This window comes from Ylistrum balloti, unplaced genomic scaffold, assembly GCF_031769215.1.
Source record: "Ylistrum balloti isolate Yb309-2 unplaced genomic scaffold, AGI_CSIRO_Ybal_v1 Utg370590, whole genome shotgun sequence".
Classification (NCBI taxonomy): domain Eukaryota; kingdom Metazoa; phylum Mollusca; class Bivalvia; order Pectinida; family Pectinidae; genus Ylistrum; species Ylistrum balloti.
The window spans coordinates 333,329-355,315 of NW_026782366.1; the positions used below are offsets into that span (position 1 = coordinate 333,329).

The following is a 21,987-nucleotide window of genomic DNA, read 5'->3' on the forward strand; positions in this document are numbered from 1 at the left end:
CCAAACGTTTTGTGAAATTGTGTTTATCCAGGCACACATTAAAACCTTTAGACGACGCTTTGAAAGTTTGAAGATGGCGCTCAAATTGATTTGCGGTCAGAGTTCAAGGGGCTCTCGTACTGGGATGTCTATGATGTTTGTTGTGTGGACGGGTTTTCTATTCTTAACTATTGTATCAGAATCGGACCAATCTACTGAACAAAAATGTAAGATGTCGTCATATATCTTTATATCTTTCCTTTCAAACACCTATGACAAATATGGAAAACCCGACTATTCCCGAATTGTGGCCATTTCGTAGAATCGTACTGAACCCAGTAGGTAGTTTCGGTACTTATGAAAGCCGTTTCGACTCTTCATGAAAACAAACTTCGATGGTATCTTGAAAGTGCATTTTAAATCCCGATGTTCTTTGTAATATATTGAACGATATTTTATTAAAATCTCATAAAGAGATTACAGACCATGTCCAGGAAATATGTTTTTCAACATGTAGAGGCATAACTGTGATTTAGACATTGGGCATGGATAATCCTATAGCTGATATGTCATATCATGATTGTGTAATATTATTTCTGGGATATGTTTTTACGAATATTTCTATGGTGTCACTTTCTTTTAGGAAAGTTTAAGAAGAACACGAAAGTGGAAACAAGGCCCACTGGATACTTAGTTGGAAATATTTGTGTTTGTTCACAGAGCTTTGAAGATCTCAAAACCCACTCTCTTTCTATTGATATCTATCTTTTTTTCTACCTTCATCTATATAACCTTGCATTGGTGTGACAGCATCAGACTGATCATGACTGTCTTACCAGACTCGAAGAGGTCCCTGTAGTTACGCCATTCTCCAGACATTTACTGAAACCTTATCCAACTCTGACAATATTTTAATTAGCACTACATGGACAGAGTCCAAGATTCATAGATGTGGGGATAAAGACTTATGGGGTAGATATTGATTCTAAGAAAAAAAATCTCCTTATTTTGGGCTGACAGTGGTTAACAAATATACAGTAATATTTCTGTTGTGGAAGACATTGTTCATCATCAAAGAGGCCATGTGTATATTGAAGATTACTGTTTCTACTACTGTTCGCTTCACAGGGACTTGGCACAAATTCTCAACCCACAGTCCATTTCATATTACAGTCACTATAATACTTGTAGATGTGGATTTGAAATTTGTGCAAATCCCTCCTTGTGGTTAATTTTGAAAAGGTTAGTAATGTACTTTAAATCATAAAAACCTTAACTCTATCCTTTGATATTACTGTGCCAGTACTTATTTGATCAGAATTTGAAAACAACAAAATATTTTTTGAAGTTTGAATAATCAGATAATGTTTAAACACTGATTGGAACATCATCTGCAACAAGCCCAATACCACCTTACTCAATTAATCTCTTGGCAAACACAAAATTTACTTTATTTGAAGTTATCATCAGTATTTCTGCCAACCAACAATCTCGACACTCTTAGACAAACCAAGTATGTGTGTGTGTGTCCAACTTAGAGATATTTTTTGTATGTTATGTTTGCTTTGGGATGATGTTTCTAATGCCATCTTATCACAGTACAGAAACTGTAATCCTCAATCAGACAAAATCATATTCTCTTTCAGGCTTCTAAAGTGAGCAATTCTGATTCAGTGTCTTGCTTAAGGATACAACACTATTTACAGACCTTGAACCCCCTACTTCACAATCACCAGCTAGTTGATAGCTTTACATTTATCATTACATTATGATGCCCACAAAGTTGTGACAATCTGTTCAACAGTTAGTATGTGTACCTAGAGTAATGGCTTGACTAACAATAGAAGGGACATTGGTAAAAATGTGTTGTCATTGCAATTGAAGATAAAGGATAGAACAGCACAAGAAGTAAAAAAATGATTATAATGTTATTCCAATGGGACAGCCACATTTATGGAGCTGTACAGGACTATTGTTACTGACAACAAACACACTTAATGGAAAGTATTTGTAATAATAACTGAAGTCTTTTATGACTCTGATTCCAAAACATGCCATATGTAATATATGTGAACAGAATATGGTAAAAATGTCTGCAGAGCGTTATTATCATGACAACTGCAAATATAAAGACAATAAATGATACAATTTTCCTGTTTGATTAAGTAATTTTAAATTAGATTAACTTTAGTTTAGACCACATAAAGGTGCACTTGTAAAGGGTGCATTAAATTGAACTGCATTTTGGCTGATGTACTCGTAGCACAGATGTTTATGATAATGTCTACAAGTCAAACATGGGATGGCATTTACAGTCAGATGGTTGTTGCGCATTGCAACTGTAGTATTAATTTGTATGTATGGGAAGAAGTCATCATGCAAGTGATAATGTCACATTACAAAATTTATATAGATCACATTAATCTCAGTCAACTGTAAAGTATACATATTTTTGGTTGTTTCAGGTTCCAGTCTAACTTTGGGATATAAAGAAGAAGTCTCATTTAATTCTAAAGAGCCACAAGAGGCTGAGAGATTTGCCAATCATTGGCACTGTTACTGTTACGAAGGACAAGTACAGTATCTACATCTTCTCTGGTCCAACCCAGTGGTATGTTAAAAACACATTTAAAGTTTGTCTGCTCTGATAAATACCATTTGATACATTATCTTAGATTTAACATTTTTCGGTTTCTCACAAATATTACCTTATGAATGAAAAGTATACCAGGACAAATACACTATGCTTATTTGAATTATCAGCATTGTTTTATGTGCATGTTATGATAGAATTATCAGTTTAATGGAGAAAAGAAAATATTACAGATGTGTAAGAAATGACGGTTTCTGTTTATTTGATTATTTATGAAATGTTTATTAATCAGAGTAATTCAAAGTTCAGCAACACAAAATTTACACAAAAGCATGTTGATCATAATTGATTTCATGACAGGCATGGGACAGAAAATTTTGTATGGAACAGGAGATCTGGTGGTGTGGGACCAGGAATTTTGATGTATGGAACAGGCAACCTGGTTGTGTGGGACAGGGAACCTTGATCACATATGGGACATGGGATAATGTTATTTGTGGGGAAGGAAATTTTGATTTGTTGGACAGGAACTATGAATGTGTGGTAGAGGTAATCGGGATGCATTGGACTGGGACAATGATATGAAGGATATGAGACCTTGAGATGTAGGGGCCTGAGTTTCTTGATGTGTCGCACATGGACTTTGATGTTTGGGGCAGGACACTTGGATTCATAGGTCAGGAGACCTGGATGTGTAGGATCAGCAATTTGGATGTATCTGATAACAGACCTTGGTGCATGGGACAGGAGACCGTGATCATTTGTAAAATACAGGACCAGATTGTATCTATGTGTAGGACAGAGATTTTAATTTGTGAGGCTGAGAGAGGGGATCTGAATTTGTGGGACAAGAACCATGATTTTTGGCAGGGGACCCTAGATGTGTGATCTTGAAATATCTGGGAAATGGGATCTAAATTGGTCAGGTGATCTGACTATCAGGTTGATATCTGAATAGTTAGTTTTGATTGTTCTTCTTTTTCAACAGATCAAACTTCAGTTTGCTAACAACACAATACCAGAACAGTTCTTCAAAATTAATGGGGATTCTGAGGAGGAAATCTGGAAAAAGAAAGATGCCCCCAACCCATTTCTCAGCTTAATTCAGCGATTCAATCTTATCTTCAACAAGGATAGAGAGGACGTATCACTGAAAGCATTTAACAAGAGTTGTGTGGCAGTGCAAACAGATTCATCTTACAGTCTCTCTTTCAGTGTTAAGTGTGAGTACACAGATTCCTCTTATAATCTCTCTTTGTGTCAAGTATGAGTATAAATTTCTCTAATAATTTGTTCATTGATATCAAGTGTGAGTACACACTCCTATAAGATGATAGTACAAACTCCTGAAATCTCCTCTTTAGTGTTAATGTAAGTATAGTCTCCTGTTAACTCTCCTTGAGTGTTAGTGTGAGTAGAGACTCCTATTTTCTCTTCTTTATTAATGGTCAGAACATGCTCCTTTGTGTTCCCCTTTAGTGTCAAATATGAGTTCAGATTCCTCCTACAGTCCCTTTAGTATTAAGGGTCAGAGCACATTTCTGTTATCTCCCCTTAAATACAGACTCCACCTTTAATATCTTCTTTAGTGTCAAGTGTGAGTTCTGATTCCACCTATAGTCTTTCCATTAGTATGATGGGTCAGAACACATTCCTGTAATCTCCCCTTAACTGGTAAATGTGAGTACAGACTACTCCTATAAACTCACCTTGGGTGTCAAGTGTGAGTTCATACTTCTCTTATAATCTCTCCTTTATTTATGTGTAAGTATAAGCTCTTACTATCATCTCTTCTTAGTGTTAAATCATCTCTATAATCTCTCCTTTAGTATTAAGACCCCACCTGTAATTTCTGTATCATCTAAATCTAAAAATTTTGTAATTCTTCATGATTATACATTTAATGTGTAGTAAATCCTCCTTATTGTTGATTTGAACTGTACAGTTGATTATCTCCTTCAGTAATGTGACTGTGAACTTCTATTGTGTTAATCTATCATGTCTGATGTTTATTTTTAAGATTGTAATGTGATTATTTAATAATTTGTTTATCAGGAAAAAAAAAACAGAAACTTACCTGTAATTTGCTTGTACACATCAGGATGGTACAGCAGAAGGCACAGATGTTGTTTATAGTCAAAATGAATAACTGGTGTCATCATTGTGTTTTAAAATAAGTGTATCTACTTTAACTAATTTACTGAGAGTTGCCTGTTGTTGAAGGGTAAATATTTGTTATTGTATCAGCTATTTGTCCCCAATCACATTGTTATATGTGAATGTTTGTTCTCATGCTATGGCAGATATTGTAAAATTTACATGTGAATTTTAGTGCTAAAAGAGAATGTATTAATTGTGCTCTCCTTAAATATTGTGAAGCAAAGTTAGATTAATTACAATGGCTACAGACACATTGAATTTTAATAGACTCCTTCATGTTACATGTATGTTAGACAAAATCAGTATTGTAGAGGAGAGTTTTTGTTTACAGATGTTGAACTGTGGTATGTAGCATACCTGACTGCTGGTATCGTTATCTTCTTATCAGGCAAGAGCTGGAGTCAGTAAGTATTCACACACACAGACAGGCACGCACGCACACACACACACACACAGAGAGATATATATCACTGATCATTTGATATACTTCCATAAAAAACATGATGGACTAGAGCTGAAGAGCCAAATGTTTTTAGAATATATACATAATGCATTGTCGAGGATGTTATTTTATGTAATACCTATACTATAGTATTGTATGCCTGTGTTACAGTAATACCTATCTACACTATAGTACTGGGGTAACTATAGGTGTAATGGCGTCCATTATATTCCTCCTGATATTTCTCAGAAGACTGTTTCCTGAGGTAAGCATTAGTATATTTAAGCATATTTCAATTCAAGGAAATATCAGTGAAATGGATATTATGAAATTTCTTTTGTACTAATATATACACTTGTAAATTTTGATTTATTAGTCAGAATGTAGAACTACAACAGTGAAATATGATTTTATTAAAGGAAAGCATTTCTTAGTTGTGATTACTGATACCTATTCACATTTGTAATTTCAACAAATGATGTATGTTTAAATCAAATGAAAAAATACTCAGTTTTTGTAACTTGGCTGTCGAAGCAGGCTTACAACCATCATTGCTCTTGATAGAAAGTATAGTACATGAATACATACAAATTAACTGTTTTTGTTTTAGAGTCTTCGAAAGGTCAGCTACCTTATGATTGCAGCTGCTACTTCAACATCTGTCTGGTTCTGGACATATTTCCTGAATCAGATTTTTGACCCAGTTACGGGTACACTGATTCAGTATTGGCAGTATATTTTGGGCTATGTCATCTTGACAGGCCTGATTAGTTTCTGTGCCTGCTACAGGTACGGCCCAGTGACAGACACTCGCAGCCTCAATCTTATACAGTGGTTTATACAACTGATTGGACTGTTTCTAGTGTACCAGGGAACACAGATCCCTGAGTTATCAGTGGCCATCATCGTTGTGTTAGTGACACTGTACAATATTCCTAAAGGATTTTATCGAAATAGATTTACCTACTATCTTAGGTGAGTTGGAATAGAATCTAATAGAATCTTACAAAGGTCTGTTCCATAGACGAGGATATCTGACCTCAAGTATTAGAGTTTGGCTGGTCAGCAGGAGGGCTACTTAGTGCTGACCAGCCAAATTCTTACTCCATGAGTGAGAGATCCCTGTCCACAGAATAAATGCTTGTATGATTATTTTTTGCAAATTCTTAAAATAAAAAACGTAAAATTGATGTAAAACCTATTCACATCATGCCATCCTCAATGTGCCATTAAATTGATATAAAAATTTGTACTGTGAGCAGCTTCATAGCATTTGTCAGCTGTCATCCCTTACCTAATGTCAGATAGCATTATCCAATTTCTGGTAGGAATCAACTTATGTGAGAATCGTAGAGCTTATTAACACTGATTCATGAATGTTTCATGTTTATAGAAATATTTGAATAGTCACTAAAGGTAGATTCAACTTTTGTTACATGTAAAACTACCAGTATATGATTTTATTTTGTAAAATCGATACAACAGTTCAGGTATATTTTAAATGTTTCTTGTTGCAAAAATTAATTATCTGACTTGAATACTTTATTGTGACAATCTACATTCAAGTTGTTTCTTCTTTCCTTGGTAGATGTTTATGTGTTTCCTGCTCATCTTACTGTACTTTAATCGAAATTCTCTTCTTTACAAAGTATACATTTTCATGCGTACACAAAGAAATATTATAATTACAACTTACTTACTGTAACCTATTTGGAACTATTGTGATATAACTGTGGTCTTTCCCTGTTTCTTTTTAATTGTGAAGGACTTGTTATGATTCAGGTTCAAGTTTTTCACACCTAAACGGAAGTTTCTGACTGAAGAAGAGTATAACAAACAGGCCAATGAGGAGACTAAGAAGGCACTAGATGAATTGCGTAGCTTCTGTCAGAGCCCTAAATGTGACACGTGGAAAGTTGTTAGTCTTCTGTCCACACCAACAAAGTAAGTCATAGAGGGAAAGTGGAGAACTGTGAATTTTAAAATATTATATCACTCAGGAAAAAACTTGTTCAGTCAGTCTTGTAAACATATTTACATTTCTGGAGTTGATCACATCAGGAGGCAAGTAATAAAAGACAATCATATTTATTAATTGAATTCTGTGGACCCACATCACAGTCACAGAGGTGGAATGTGTAAAAATCTTCAGTATTCAGACAAATTGTTCTGAGTGACCAGATGGCCCAAGGTCATGATAATTTGCCCTGTGGCTTGTCTGAATTACTGGCTATTATTTATGTTGTTCAGTTGAATTAATTTGACCTACTTTCTAAGTGAAATGGTTAGATATGTTGAAATCTTAAAGGAACTTTGATAATCAACAGGACCAGATCTATGGTAATTGAGATCTGTATGGGATAAGCATGAAAGTCACATGAATAAAAAAAATCTTACAAAGTTTTCTTATACTATATAAAAGATGAACAATAGAGGCCCAGTTAGCTTCTTATTACTCCAGTGATTTCTGTTGCACAACTCCAGAACAGATGCTTAAAGCATTATTAAATTTGCCTTAAATTTGAATTTATGTAAGGAATAAAACTAGTGTTATGTTAACAGGTTTGCCAAATTTGTGGAGGGGGATTCTTGGCACGTTACAGATGAGGAACTACTGGAATACGACAGTGGGCCAGAACCATTACCACCAGGAGACCTAGATTCTTCAGATGAGGAGGATGAAATGGACTTCATACTGAGTTCACCTTAAATTTCATATTCCAAATGCACAACATGATGTATTAGAAGTATTCATGAAACATGTGGACTCCCATGTTCAACTCAAGACACCTTACCACCATTGTTCATTAATTTCCTCAGAGACGAAAAAAAATGGAGTGGTTCTCCAAGGCTTTGAACTTCATATCAACCTTTAGCTTTTGTACTTGTTAAGATAAATGAAATATGACTTGGATGTGATGAGAGGTAGCTGTTAGTTTTGAGAGAAGAAATTTGTCAGGCAGTAAGCCCATGCCATGTATTAAGCCCACCCAAAGTAAACAAAAGAAAAACAGCTCCTTGTTTGTTAAGTTTGGAAATTTCTTTATATTTCACTTTAAAATCATGAAATTTAATTTCTTGTAGCTTTAAATGTTATGTTTGGAGTATTGTACATATCTAGCATAAGGCTGCTCAGTAACATTGATGTTGTATGGTTTATCTACAACTCCAAGCTTTAACCTTACTGTTTATATATATTGATATTTAAACAGCTAAGTGTATTAATGACTAGGACCCGGGGTGGGGGTGGGGAAGGAGGCACAGTGTCCCTCAATGTCTTAATCGTTGCAATCCTGATGAACCTGCTCTCTTTGGATAAAAATGTAAACAAGAGGTCTTACTTGGGTAATCCATGTAATAAAGCTGATAGTAGTAAGTCAGACACAGGAGGTTCTTTTCAAATCAAGGGCAAGCTGTTATCAGAACCATAAGTGTACATTTTATTGTTTAAGTATTTGTTAAATAAGGGAGTGCATAAGTATCATCACATCGTCAAATTAGAACTGAACTTGAACAAGAATTAATGATTATATAGTAAATGGTTTACATATGAGATTGATGGAATAAACCGTCCCCATGTTAAGTGTGTGTAGATAGAATGTAGGACTCACTTATAGGATTAATAGATCAACTATCCCCATAGTTGAGTGTGTATTATAGCATATAAGTTGTGTTAACATCATGTATAAATGCTTTTCCTATACAGTTTTTGAATGATTTTTCACTAAATTGAGTGTGTGTATATAGCATGTGTAATGGTTGAATGATTTTTCACTTAGTTGAGCGTGTGTAAATAGCATGAGTAATGGTTGAATAACTTTTCACTAAGTTGAGTGTGTGTAAATAGCATGTGTAATGGTTGAATGACTTTTCACTTAGTTGAGCGTGTGTAAATAGCATGTGTAATGGTTGAATGACTTTTCACTAAGTTGAGTGTGTGTAAATAGCATGTGTAATGGTTGAATGACTTTTCACTAAGTTGAGTGTGTGTAAATAGTATTAGTGTAAATGGTATGTGTGTGTATATTGTTTGCCTTGTCATTGATAGTACTAGTATCATTACTCAGTTTGTGTTGATAGTTCACTAGCTATTGTTAGGAAACATGTCGCCCCTTGTGATGTTAGAATTGTTTATCTGATTATTAATATTATCTCTGGCAGAGTGCTGCTCTCCTATTTAAAATTGTTATCCCCGATTTCAAGAGTGCTTCTTCATATTTTTTTCAATTCAGAAATGCTTTCCCTGGGTATAGTTCTTATGTTTTGTCTATACCATTTTTGTTATTGATAATGAATGAATCTTAGTACTGGTAGTCAGTAATAGTCAATGTTTGTAGTGGCTCCAGTCACATCGAACAGATGCTAACTTTCTGAGGTGACAGTATTGGGTGACAGTATGGTGGTGACACTGGTGCTATGTAATGATTTGTAGTGGTTCCTGAGCATCTTTTACACCTGATAGACTCCTTTGAAGACTTGGGTTTTGTAGTCAGTAATGGTCACAAGAATCAAAAGTCCATATATACAATCAGTATAAGATTTAAGTATGACGCTTCAAATGATTACAAGGTCACCTTCATCAGACAAATGACCAGTGTGATGCATACTAGCACTGATGTACAAAATCATAAAGAGTCTCACTGGTCATTTGTCTGATGACCACAAAGTCATCAAAGCATCACACTTAAATCTTCTACTGGTTGTGTTTTCGGAACTTCTATTCTATTGATATTACCAATTTGAAGAAAAATTTTCCAAAGTGATGGTCACTTTTGGTGGTGGCTTCGGAGTACCTGCCACATCTGACTGATGCCAACTTCCTGATGTGACAGTGGGTAAAGACAGGGGTTTTGTGGTCAGTAATTGATTCTTCTCCTTCATCATATTCATAGCTCCAACTTGTCAAGACATACTAGATTGATCTCTTTGGAGAATTTGTTTTGTGTATAGCTCCAACTTGTCAAGACATACTAGATTGATCTCTTTGGAGAATTTGTTTTGTGTATAAAGCCATTGTTTCTTTGAGACAATAATTTCACATTTTCACTCAGCGCCTGTTAGAGTTACCGTGAATGTACTTACTATAATACATTTCTTTTTGGTAAATTGGGTCAATAATTAATTTGCACACAGTAGTAACATTTTAGTGCAAAATTTTCGCTATGAAAAGTGCTAATATAAGATCATTGCTAAAATATGTGTGTTTACAGCATAGATCTTTTGAGCAGATGTGGCTCAGGAATTTTTTAATGCTTCCCCGTGTCTATATAGCAATGTAAAGATCTCAGCATAATGTTTCAGTATTTATATTTAACACAGTTTTTAGTACTAAGTCAATATTGAACTAACTATTTCTGTTTTAGTGCTGTAATCAGTATAGTGTTTACATTGATTTTTGAATCTATAAGTTACCTTTTCACTTAAATCTGTGTACAGAGTAGATTTGTTGTATTCATGTGTAGAATATTTCAGTATATGTTTATTTAGTCTTTTCCCATTAAAGCATTATTGAGTCTAGAAATGATTATGTAATTCATGGCAGCTATGTGGTGAATGCTTACATTTATGTATCTAGCACTCCCTAAGACAAAGTGTGTACTGTTTTCCTTCTCTGTGTTTACTTTTATGGAAACTGTTCCAGAAAATGTCTTCAGTTCAATAGGTAAAAGATACATAAGAGACCTATTATTTGGAGTCATATCAGACATTATTCTGGATAAGAAACATTCCATTATTGTTTTTTTTTCTAGAGTTATGGGGTGACAGCTTTATAGTCCATGTGCCATTCACTTGCTCCAGGTTGTATCTGAACATCAACATGTCACCAAATTTTGTATGGATTGACCTCCTTTGATGATAAATGTGTGTGAAAAATGAGTTTTGTTACTCTATTATGTATAGAGTTTTGGTCCTTGTATGTCGAGGACCATAGGCAATATTTTAGAATGTTTTCTAAAGGAGTGGCAGAGAGTTTAATACCTAAATTAGGTCTTGTACCCAATGATTTCCAGAGTTCTGGCCTTTTTTTGTTTTATTTTCCTACAAAGTTTGTTCAGAAGGGTGGAATTTTTTATTGGTTTCAAAACCGTTTTGAATATCATGTTAATATGTCCTACCATGGCGGCTTTCAATACCCTTATTTCACAGTATAACCGAGCTTGCGTGTGCTTAAATATCACAAATTAATTGTCCTCAAGGGCAAAGGTTGCATTTCAGCATATTGCAGGACGGTGTTGTGTGACTCAGAAAGACACTGATTGTTGTACAACTCCACATGACTGCTAGCTTCTGTACATTGAGATTCAGGTGATAAGAATAGCTTCGGAAATATTGATATTTAACATAAAGAACACCTATACAACCATAGGAGCATGAAAAAGGTTACAGGGTAAGATGATGGTCTGGTATGCCATCACTGAATGTTACGCACTTGGAATCAGTTTCCTGAATATTAGATAAGGTACTATAGAAATGGATTATGGTTGTGAAATGTTAATCAGAATCTAGAATATTTTGTGTACATTGTAAATCAAAATTTTCTTTTTATGATTACATTTGCATCTTATTTACAGGTACTAAGCTTTAAATCATGTATGTTTGATTTAAACCACAAAGTACTGATCAGTAACCTCCTTATATAGTATTTGATTTCATTAAGAACAGAAACATAATAACTATCAGTTTTGACTTTTAACTACGCAAAGTTCCAGGGGTTATAATCACTCTGCATCAGATTGTTAGTGATTGTTACTCCTGGAATTTCAAGGATGTGGCTTTTAAGATTAAACTTTATTATGGAACAATCGGTTTGGAATGATGTGCATCAAAAGTTAGATGCAGCAATCAAAATCAACATTTTGGAACATTGATATCAACAGCTACACATTATTCTTAAAAGCCTAAAAAATCCTTCTTTTCAAAGTTTGTTTCAATGGAAGTTTTGTACTCTTTTGCCTTTGCCTTGTATTAGGATTGGTAATTTTTTAAAGATTCTTTAATGAGAAATAATAGTTAAATGGACTCACTCTGTTAAATAAAGTACAGCAAATTGATGTTACATTATGCAACTGAATTATTAGAATTTCTTACCGATTTGAGCTGTGTGTTGCCATGTGTGTTTTCAAATGAATAAATTATTTTTAATTTCCTGTTTTTGACTTTATTTTTATGAACTTCTTAATGGTTGTGGATTATAAATTGAACCGAAAATTTTTGCCTGGGCATGTTGTCTGTTGCTTATATAGCAAAGTTGCTGTCAACTGCTGTCTGTCATTTGGTAACTACCTAGTCAAAACCAAGAGATAAAGACTTCAGCCAGGAAATATCCAAGGTAGTACTCATAGAACCTTAGTAAAAAAAACTCGGGTATATATTTTTTGACAATTTCTTTATTCTCCTCTCTTTTCAGGATGTATCATAGGCCCGCGTGTACTAGTGTTTTTGTCATTGGTCGCGACACTGTATCCTAGGTATTGTATGACATTTAAGGGGCCTCCAATGTTCATTAGGTACAAACCATCAGAATTTCCTCCTTACTCATTACGTTTCAAATAACAATGGACAGATTCACTACATCAACAAGCATTTGCGCTTTTACCTAGCGAAGTGCAGAATGGTTGAGTCTAGCCTCTTTTATATTTCATTCTCTGAAAGCTACGCGCGTCTAATTCTACATCATGTTTAGAATTATCGCCCTTGTGGTCCCATGCAATTTCCTGCAACAACTCCATGCGTTCGAAAACGTTCAAGACACCACTTATTGTTTAACACCGCAACAGGAACATTTTTGTAAATGCCTTATATACAAAAAATCTGTCATTTTAAAACTTGATGATTCTCTGAATTGTGTGATGACAAAGTAGTACCGAGACGGAAAGTATTTTCCAAAGAAATGGCAATGGAATTGACTTTCTTAGGCACAGGATCGGCCTATCCGTCGCCTACCAGAGGAGCGTCATGTATAGCACTTAGACTAGGTGAGCCTATATCCTTCTCTTACCAGTGAAATACGTAGTAAAACTTTCATTATGAGACACAGACTGTGTAAAACTTCAGGCTCATGGGATCAGGAACATCTCCAAGTTTAGAAAAAATCCTACAGTACTAGACCAATAAGTAATAAATCATAGTTCGAGAGCCCTGACACCTGTGTAAAACTGACAAGTTGAGACTGTGTCCCTCCCCAAGATTGGCTTTAATTATATTAAACCACAAACAAATGCAGTTGGTCCTAGTAAAGATAAGCAATCTCTTAAACGTCATAATGTCCGAGAAATAGTAGACTGTGGATTTTTACTTTGGTTGTTAAATACCAGGTGCCCGTGGAAAAATTCAGAAAGTACATCTAAAACTTTATCACTCCCTTGACACTGTGGTCGCCATTCTAAAAATCAGAAGTTAAGATGTCCCTCTTTTACGACTGTGGTTATGCATATAAAGCTCAGATGGTAAGATGTCCCTGCCATACGACTGTGGTTACCAGGTACACTTCAGTTCAGAGTTAAGACTGCCTCTCTCCTGCAACTATGGTTATGCATATGAAGCTCAGATGAGAAGACTGTGTCTTTTCCTTTTCTAGGGTTAGCTATTGGTTTTTTTATACAGCATTAATTGTGTTGTCTGTATTGTGCATAAAATGATATTTTGCTGAAATAAAATTGTCGAATAAGTATTATATTTACAGTATTGAAACTCAGAAAGTAAGACTATGTAATAATGAAACTAAGATTGATCTAAAAATTTAAACTATGATTGACTAGTCATGATCCTAGGAAAAATAAACAGTTATTAATTAAATTAATGACATTGGAAATTGATATTTTAGAAGGGTTCCTTTTTGGAGGATGGAATAAAAGGAAAAAAACACATTGTAACTAAAACGATTAAAGAAAAACAAAATTCTATTTCATGAATTTGACAGAAAATGTGTCTGTTTTTCATCAAGCTTTAGGTAAAATTGAAATCATTTGTACTATTTAATAAACAACCTTTACAGTAGCACTAGGTAAAACCTAGGTATATTCCTTGCTGTCTCATTTAAGCCATGTTATGTATTGATGTTTTCAGAAGAGGCTGGTGTATGGCTATTTGATTGTGGAGAAGGTTCACAGGTACAGGTGATGAAGAGTAATGTAAAACCAGGAAAGGTTTCCAAAATATTCATCACTCATCTCCATGGAGACCATGTAAGTTTTTTTGGGAATGTTTGACACCATATTGATCTGTTTCCTCTGTCACCTTGAATATATTACATTTATTCTGTTTCCTCCATAGATGTTTGGACTGCCTGGCCTAATGTGCACGATCAGCCAGAACAATCAAAGAACTGATCCTGTCGAAGTTTATGGTCCAGTTGGCCTGCGGAAATTCTTGCGGGTCAGTTTGGAATTGTCAAGGTCACTGCTTGGGTTTAGTTACACCGTCCATGAACTGGAATGTTTGACCAGTCAGTATCCAGATGATTGGAACGTAAGTCCTACAGATTTAGCTGATATCTAGAGACTGGATGTTTGATGTTCTTAATGGTCTCCTGTTAAAAAGCAATATATCTAATGAATGTAGGAGAATTTTAAGTGCAGACACAATGTGTATTGCCATACCAGAAAGTATCAATGTACACTTGCGGCATATAATGAATGTATTCAAAATGGAAATGAATAAAACTTCAGTATTATTTTCATACAAACTGGATTTTAAACTGATCAAAAATTGATTTTAATGCTGCAGCCATGTTAGACATGGCTGATGGACTTCCATTTTTATCTGCATTTTGAAACCATTCATTTATTAGTAGTTTTTGCCAGAATATGTTTGATCAAAACATTTGGCAGACTTTTGAAAATGTATACCTTTGTACTATGGTTGGGTTAATTGATACAGGCTTTTATTCTCCTTGACTCTTCATATCACTTGGCATTGTCTCATTGACAAACAATGACATCATGTACCAATTTATCTTGCATTAAACCTTTGCCTGATATTAAGGACAGTATCAGTAGAAACAGGGATTAACACTGCTCTACTTTAAAGTCAAAGGTTATGTATTGTTTCCCTATGACTCATATGTAATGGTTGTGTATCAGAAGAGATGGAAGGTGGATCATTCATCTTCAAGCTCTAGATGTCATCCCAATGAGATAGATGGCACCACATTACAACCAGATCAGAACTCAGTCTGGCATCTGTAAGTGTTACTTCAAATAGGGGAAACTGTATTTCACTATTTACTTGACAACATATTGCTATTGAAACATATAAAATTCTGATTCAGAATAATGAGGTATTTTTATTATGAAATAGCATTTGGTAGGGTTATCACTAGGTATTGGCTTGTAATGCCTGCCACCTTGATCAGAAACTGACCACATGTATTAGAAATAAACAATTTTAGAAATCATCAGATTGGCCATTTGTAAATGTTTTGTTGTTTCATAAATTTTGTTCTTATTAAAGTATTAAAGAATTACAATTTCGCTTTCTTTGGTTGCTTGCCTTCCATCCACTGTTATCTGTCAGGAAATATTTATGGAAAATGATAATTCCAGGGTAAGGTTTCTTTTTCAGTTTCTCTGATGATAAGATGGAGGTATCAGCAATTTGGCTAAAGCACAGGATTCCTTCATTTGGTTTCATTATTCAGGAAAAACCACTTCCAGGAAAGTAAGTTTGCTTTGAAACATAGTCAATTTTACTCAAATGCTTTATATAGTTTATGAAATAAAGGAAGAGGGAGTCTCAATTTTACTAGAAATACTTTCATTCCCAAGGGATTGAAGATCAGGGGGCATATTGTTTTTATATGCCGCCGGAGGCGGTTGTATATTGGCATCATCTCCGTCCGTCCGTCCGTCCGTCCGTCCATTTCTTGTGAAAGATTAGTATTTCTGTTTTAGTCAACTTTGTGGGGATTTGACAGGAGTCAGTATTTCAGCAAAAAATCTGTTAAACAAATGGTGTACATAGTCTAGTCATAGAATGACAGTTTTGAATACGGTAAGTAGATTCTGTTGCAAGTTTCCTTACTTCCTTAATAAAAATTAACAATCTCGAAATTGAACAGTTTCTCACATAAGAGCACCAAATATCTTTATCAAATAGATTAAAATTATTACTTTTGAACCAAATTTGGTACAAAAACATTTGTCAAACTTCCAGGTCTCAGGTAAGTGTAATAGACTTTAAAACTGTGGAGGGAAATTATATCTTTGGTTCTTTCAAACAACTTTAATTTTTACTGAAAAATTTGAACAATATTCAGTATATTGTTTTTATTTATGTTCAATATTGGTAAAAATTTAGCTGTCAATACAATTGTACTTCGCAGAGCTTTTGTACTTTGATAAGAAACTAAAAGTTAGAAACAGGACAGAAAAAATTCCCACACGTGGTATTGTGGATTTAAATGTATGATTTAGTTGCATTTTCCTTTCCTTCATTCGTAGAGTGTGTTCCATGTTCTCTGTCTCTTAGAACCTTTTAGAAAATGCCTTCTTATTTAGCATGTGCATTTCTAATGCCTTTTCCTACACTTTCAATGTCTTGCAAAAATGCCTTTTAATTGAATATTGTAGCCCTCATAGTTGATTATCCTCTATGAATGGCTATCCTTCAGGGGTATAGTGTTTTTCAAGAGTATCTTGTTTCAAGTTATAGAATAATAGGGAAAGGAGTCCCAAAGTCAGGTTAACTGAAGCTGTGATAGGGATGCACATAGTCTCACAAATAATGCTATATCAAAGATGCTGAAATGTTTGTAAAACTTGCCTTATCCAGATTGGACCCAGTGAAACTGAAGGCACGAGGACTCAAGTCTGGCCCAGAGTATGGAAAATTGAAGCAGGGGTTATCTGTCACTCTTCCTTCAGGGGAAATAGTAAGTGTAATGTTGATGGTTTACTAGGCACTTGCTTTTCCTTATGGGGAATTGATAAGTGTTGTGTTAACTGTTTATGAGACCCTTCCTTAGGGAGAAATACTAAATATTGTGTTAACTGTTTACAAGACCCTTCCTTAAGGAGAAATAGTAAATGTTGTGTTGACCGTTTACGAGACCCTTCCTTAAGGAGAAATAGTAAGTCTTGTGTTGTTCGTTTATGAGACCCTTCCTTAAGGAGAAGTAGTAAGTGTTGCGTTGGCCGCTTAAGAGACCCTTCCTTAAGGAGAAATAGTAAATGTTGTGTTGTTTGTTTAAGAGACCCTTCCTTAAGGAGAAGTAGTAAATGTTGTGTTGACCCTTTAAGAGACCCTTCCTTAAGGAGAAGTATTAAGTGTTGCGTTGACCGTTTAAGAGACCCTACCTTAAGGAGAAGTATTAAGTGTTGCGTTGACCGTTTAAGAGATCCTTCCTTAAGGAGAAGTATTAAGTGTTGTGTTGACCGTTTATGAGACCCTTCCTTAAGGAGAAGTATTAAGTGTTGTGTTGACCGTTTATGAGACCCTTCCTTAAGGAGAAGTATTAAGTGTTGCATTGACCGTTTAAGAGACCCTTCCTTAAGGAGAAATAGTAAATGTTGTGTTGTTCGTTTAAGAGACCCTTCCTTAAGGAGAAGTAGTAAATGTTGTGTTGACCGTTTAAGAGACCCTTCCTTAAGGAGAAGTATTAAGTGTTGCGTTGACCGTTTAAGAGATCCTTCCTTAAGGAGAAGTATTAAGTGTTGTGTTGACTGTTTATGAGACCCTTCCTTAACGAGAAGTAGTAAGTGTTGGGTTGACCGTTTTTATGATTGTCATTGTGATCTCATTGAAAAATATTCTTATTTCTTTGTGCGATATGCAGCTGGTCATGTTTGATGCTTGCTAGTTGGTTCTGTTGTCATAAACTTTGAGGATGTGATATTGATTGACCAAGATTTACTTGGTGGGCGTCGCTGATGAAGCAGAATATGTATACTCTTCTGGAACACCTGGCCTTTTTCTCCTTGTACTTTTTTCAGGACTGTCCATGTAATTCTACCTTTTGTTCATATTTTGCCATGTTGACATGCTGTTATTTTCTTGTTATTTTTTTTCTTCCTACATAAAGATCCCTTCCATGTGTTGTGCTGATGTATAGGATTAAGCCTTTGAGTCATTTACTTGTTCCTAGAAACTGAATAATCTTTGTCGTTCTTTATTATTTGACAGTAGAAGACACAACACATTTAGAAAGTTGCACAAAAATCTGTTTTCAGATAAAACCAGAAGAAGCCTTAGGCCCCCCACGACCTGGTCGAAAGATTGTTATCATGGGAGACACTTGTGATTCATCAGAGCTCTACAAAATCGGTCGTGATGCAGACGTCTTGGTACATGAGGCTACGTTGGAGAATGAACTTAAGCACAGTGCAATTGAAAAAGGCCATTCCACACCAGGTATGTAAGCATTTTAACAAATGTCTTCAGGGCTACAATGTACAAACCTTACATCCTGGTGTAGTGTGTAAGTCTGTTCAGAAATAATTACTTTCTTAAAAATAATTTAGCCTGTAATATTCTGATTACATAAGTTTGAGCTGGCCTTCAATGAAGGCGTTACCTCTATTGATTTAGAGGGTACGGACATTTTGAGGATGGATAAGTCATTTATGGTCAGTGTTTCCAAAAATAGTTCTAGCTCTGATGGACTGTCAAATTTTCACAAATTTCACATCACAATCTGTCCTTGTTCTGATCTGTTGAGTTTACCCATGCCAGATCAATGACCAGGAGACTAACAGGGTGTTCAATGTCAGAGGGATCAAGTTGACATTTCAAATATTTAAATGGTGTCTCAGTTCTAGATGCCTTTTGACTGTAATTTATAACTGGTACGTTTTCCTACAATTTGAGTTTAGCATCACTTGACATGAGTAGATCAATAGAATTTAGATGTACTTAATATGTATACTGTATGTACAATGGTCTCCAAGGATTAGGTCATTATAGAAACCTACCAGCAGCAAAGGAAATCTCTTTCATCAGAGTTACAATATTTCTGTTTACATTTTCTGTTTGTAGGTGATAATTTTGATAAGTGATTGATTCTTATTTGTTGGTTATCATACCCTACCATAAATATTTTATTCAAGAAATACTGCATGAGTGCTGCCATTTCATGATTTTGTTTGTTTTGTAGATATGGCAGCTAGACTTGCATCAGAGCTCAAAGTTAAACAGTTAGTTCTTACTCACTTTAGTCAGAGATATAAACCAATGGCTGCTGAAATCAAGGTAAGTTTGACTTTCTGAAGTACTGCTTTAATATGAGAGATTGCTGGTTGGACATTTTATTATCTTACATTACCAAGGCATCTGTAAAACCATTAATGTTGTTGGACTTCTCTCGGAAACTTTATTTGTATTCACGTTTAAACAACTTTACCAAACATACTTTTTACTATGTATGTTGTTTTCCTAATATGCTTGTATTTAAGAGCGAATGAAAATTATACTATTGGTCAACAAATGTAGACAGTGTAGAAAGTCCAATATTTTCAGGTCACTTTCTTAAATGATTTTTGTTTTATGTTGACAATACATACCATAACATAATCTATTATAATTTTATAGTGTGATAATATTTCTACTTGTGTTGTTTATGCTCCCCAAAATTTTTGAAGGAGCATATAGTCGCTGCCTTGTCCATCCGTCCTTTCTTTACCGGAGCATAACTTTGCCCACAGTTCAGCAAGGATCATGAAACTTGGTGTATACATAGATTATACTAAGGGGATGTGCAGTGTACCAAGTTCAGGGCCCACAAATACAGAGTTATTGACCTTTATTAAAGTTTTGTGTCTAGAGCACAACTTTAAATTGCTTCCCATTAAACAAGGATAATAAAACTTGGTGTATAAATTGATCATATAAAGACCATGTTCAGTGTACTAATGTTCAGACTCGCAACCCTGTATTGCATAGTTATTGCCTTTCGTTGAAATTTTGTGTCTGGTACATTACTTTGCCTTATTTAGGATAGTGAAACTTGATGTTTTTATCAGTCATACATCCCTCAGTTACAGAGTTATTGCCCTTCATGTCAGGAGCATAAGCTTTGCTTACTTGAAAACCAGGATCATGAAACTTAGCAATTACATTGGTCATAATGAGAGAATGTGCTGTATACTAATGTTAGGTCCCACAAAACCTTAATTTTAGGAGTATAAGCCTGTGTTAAAATTTTGTGTTGTATTCATACAGGAAGGAGATGAGACTGTGAAAAAGTTACGTCTTGAGGCAATGGAGATTCTGAGAGACGACCAAGTGGTGGTGGCTGATGACTTCATGTCACTAAATATCCCAATGAAGTCTGCTGCAAATTCCTAGCACACCTTGTTTTATTTCGAAATGTGTAGGATTTACGTACCAGGATTTCTAGGCTGGATCAAGGCATTATGCTGGTATACAACAATATACCACAGTCCTTTTGTTTGCCCAAGCAATATATATTAAGGGTAAACAATGTCATCATCCCAAATTCTAGTAAATTGTTTGATCCTATCAATGAGACTACTCAACCATGTAAATTAACATGGGTATGGTCCATCCATCTGTGAGGTCAATCTTCTCAGGGATAGTATCAAAGCCAACCAGAACTCAATAATGGACAATGAAGCCCAAGGAAATATCTGTCAGCAATCACTGAGTTTTGTTTTTGGCACTTTTGATGTAACTAAGGCAAAATTATTACAATTCAAAAGCACCCATGAGTATGGCCACCAATATTATATTATATTGCTGATATTTTGGAAGGGTCAGATAAAGCTTCATACTAGGTACCCTAGTATTCATTTTACTTGAGTGCACTGTGACAGTTCCTATGTAATGTCATGTTTATATAAGACAGTTTAGTTCAACCTCCATGGGAGTAGATAAGTGGAGGTAAAGTTGAACAAAGACAAGATTTGAAGAATCATCTATGTATAATAGGGAAACTCGTCCATTGTGCCTTTCTGGCCATTTGGCATCAAGTTCTAAAGGTTAATATGGGAGATAAGAGAATGTTTTAAGACAAAAAAAAAAAAAAAAAACCATGGAAAAGTTTCCTCAACAGTGTTAAAACAATGTTTTCAATTAAGTACCAAAATTTGATTTTGCTATCCTCACAAATTTTCAAGTTCTTGTATGGCTGTAAAATATCAATTTCAAGGCTATGGTCAAATGGAGTGGAATCAACATGCTTAATAAATGTTACAGGTACTTCTTAATCTAAACCGGTTAATGTGTTACTAGCAGATACATGTATTATGGAGTAATTCGATATAAAAACATTACAAGGAAAATTTGTTGCTAAATATTGTTAATTGATCATTTTATATATTGTTGTATTAAAAAACTGAGTGCAAATCGTACTTTTTGTTCTGATTGCTCTATTTTGTGTACTGACTGAAAAATATGGATCAAAATCATTTTGAGGACATTTTGTGTGGGTTTGCGTGTAGGCTGGCTTATTGTACTCATGTCCTTCTAATCTGCCATTGTGTTCGTCCATATTGGTGTCAATGTGAATCAATGTTATATGTTGAAAATATCTAATAGATTTGATTCATATTTACCCCATAATACCATAATGGCAAGTTCTACACCAGATCAGATTTAGATTTGTATAGAGTTGGGCATGTCTTCTACACATTTCCTAGTTTTCATATATATTAAACATCAATACCCCTCTTCCCCTTAAGATGTATCTATATATTTTGTAGATTATCTATGATTTTCATAGAACTTCTTTATTATTGGTTGACAACTAGAAATGTATGATTTTGATTGTCATTGCTAATGAATTATCTGAAAAATTTCTTTCTGGGGTATCCCATCATAGATATGAAAATATTTTGAAGTGATTCCACACCACAAT

General features: G+C 34.8%; 2 protein-coding genes across 4 annotated transcripts; both read left to right on the plus strand.

The window, feature by feature from the left end:
• The first annotated feature begins 73 nt into the window (after positions 1-73).
• Positions 74-10,636, plus strand: LOC132556785 (nuclear envelope integral membrane protein 1-like). 2 transcript variants are annotated; one of them, XM_060221230.1, is made up of 8 exons: positions 74-206; positions 2,445-2,590; positions 3,561-3,795; positions 5,064-5,136; positions 5,346-5,439; positions 5,785-6,149; positions 6,957-7,118; positions 7,737-10,636. In XM_060221230.1, exons 1-8 carry the CDS (start codon positions 74-76, stop codon positions 7,882-7,884), a joined length of 1,356 nt encoding a protein of 451 aa, XP_060077213.1. In that variant the 3' UTR covers positions 7,885-10,636. The 2 variants fall into 2 exon arrangements, with proteins under 2 accessions (XP_060077213.1, XP_060077214.1); XM_060221231.1 differs by lacking the exon at positions 74-206 and adding an exon at positions 333-377 and having other exon boundaries at positions 7,737-10,635.
• A 2,306-nt stretch (positions 10,637-12,942) lies between these two features.
• Positions 12,943-20,964, plus strand: LOC132556792 (zinc phosphodiesterase ELAC protein 1-like). 2 transcript variants are annotated; one of them, XM_060221237.1, is made up of 9 exons: positions 12,943-13,150; positions 14,241-14,359; positions 14,448-14,642; positions 15,257-15,357; positions 15,738-15,833; positions 16,947-17,046; positions 18,344-18,524; positions 19,267-19,361; positions 20,331-20,964. In XM_060221237.1, exons 1-9 carry the CDS (start codon positions 13,066-13,068, stop codon positions 20,454-20,456), a joined length of 1,098 nt encoding a protein of 365 aa, XP_060077220.1. In that variant the 5' UTR covers positions 12,943-13,065; the 3' UTR covers positions 20,457-20,964. The 2 variants fall into 2 exon arrangements, with proteins under 2 accessions (XP_060077220.1, XP_060077221.1); XM_060221238.1 differs by having other exon boundaries at positions 15,260-15,357.
• Positions 20,965-21,987: the final 1,023 nt, after the last annotated feature.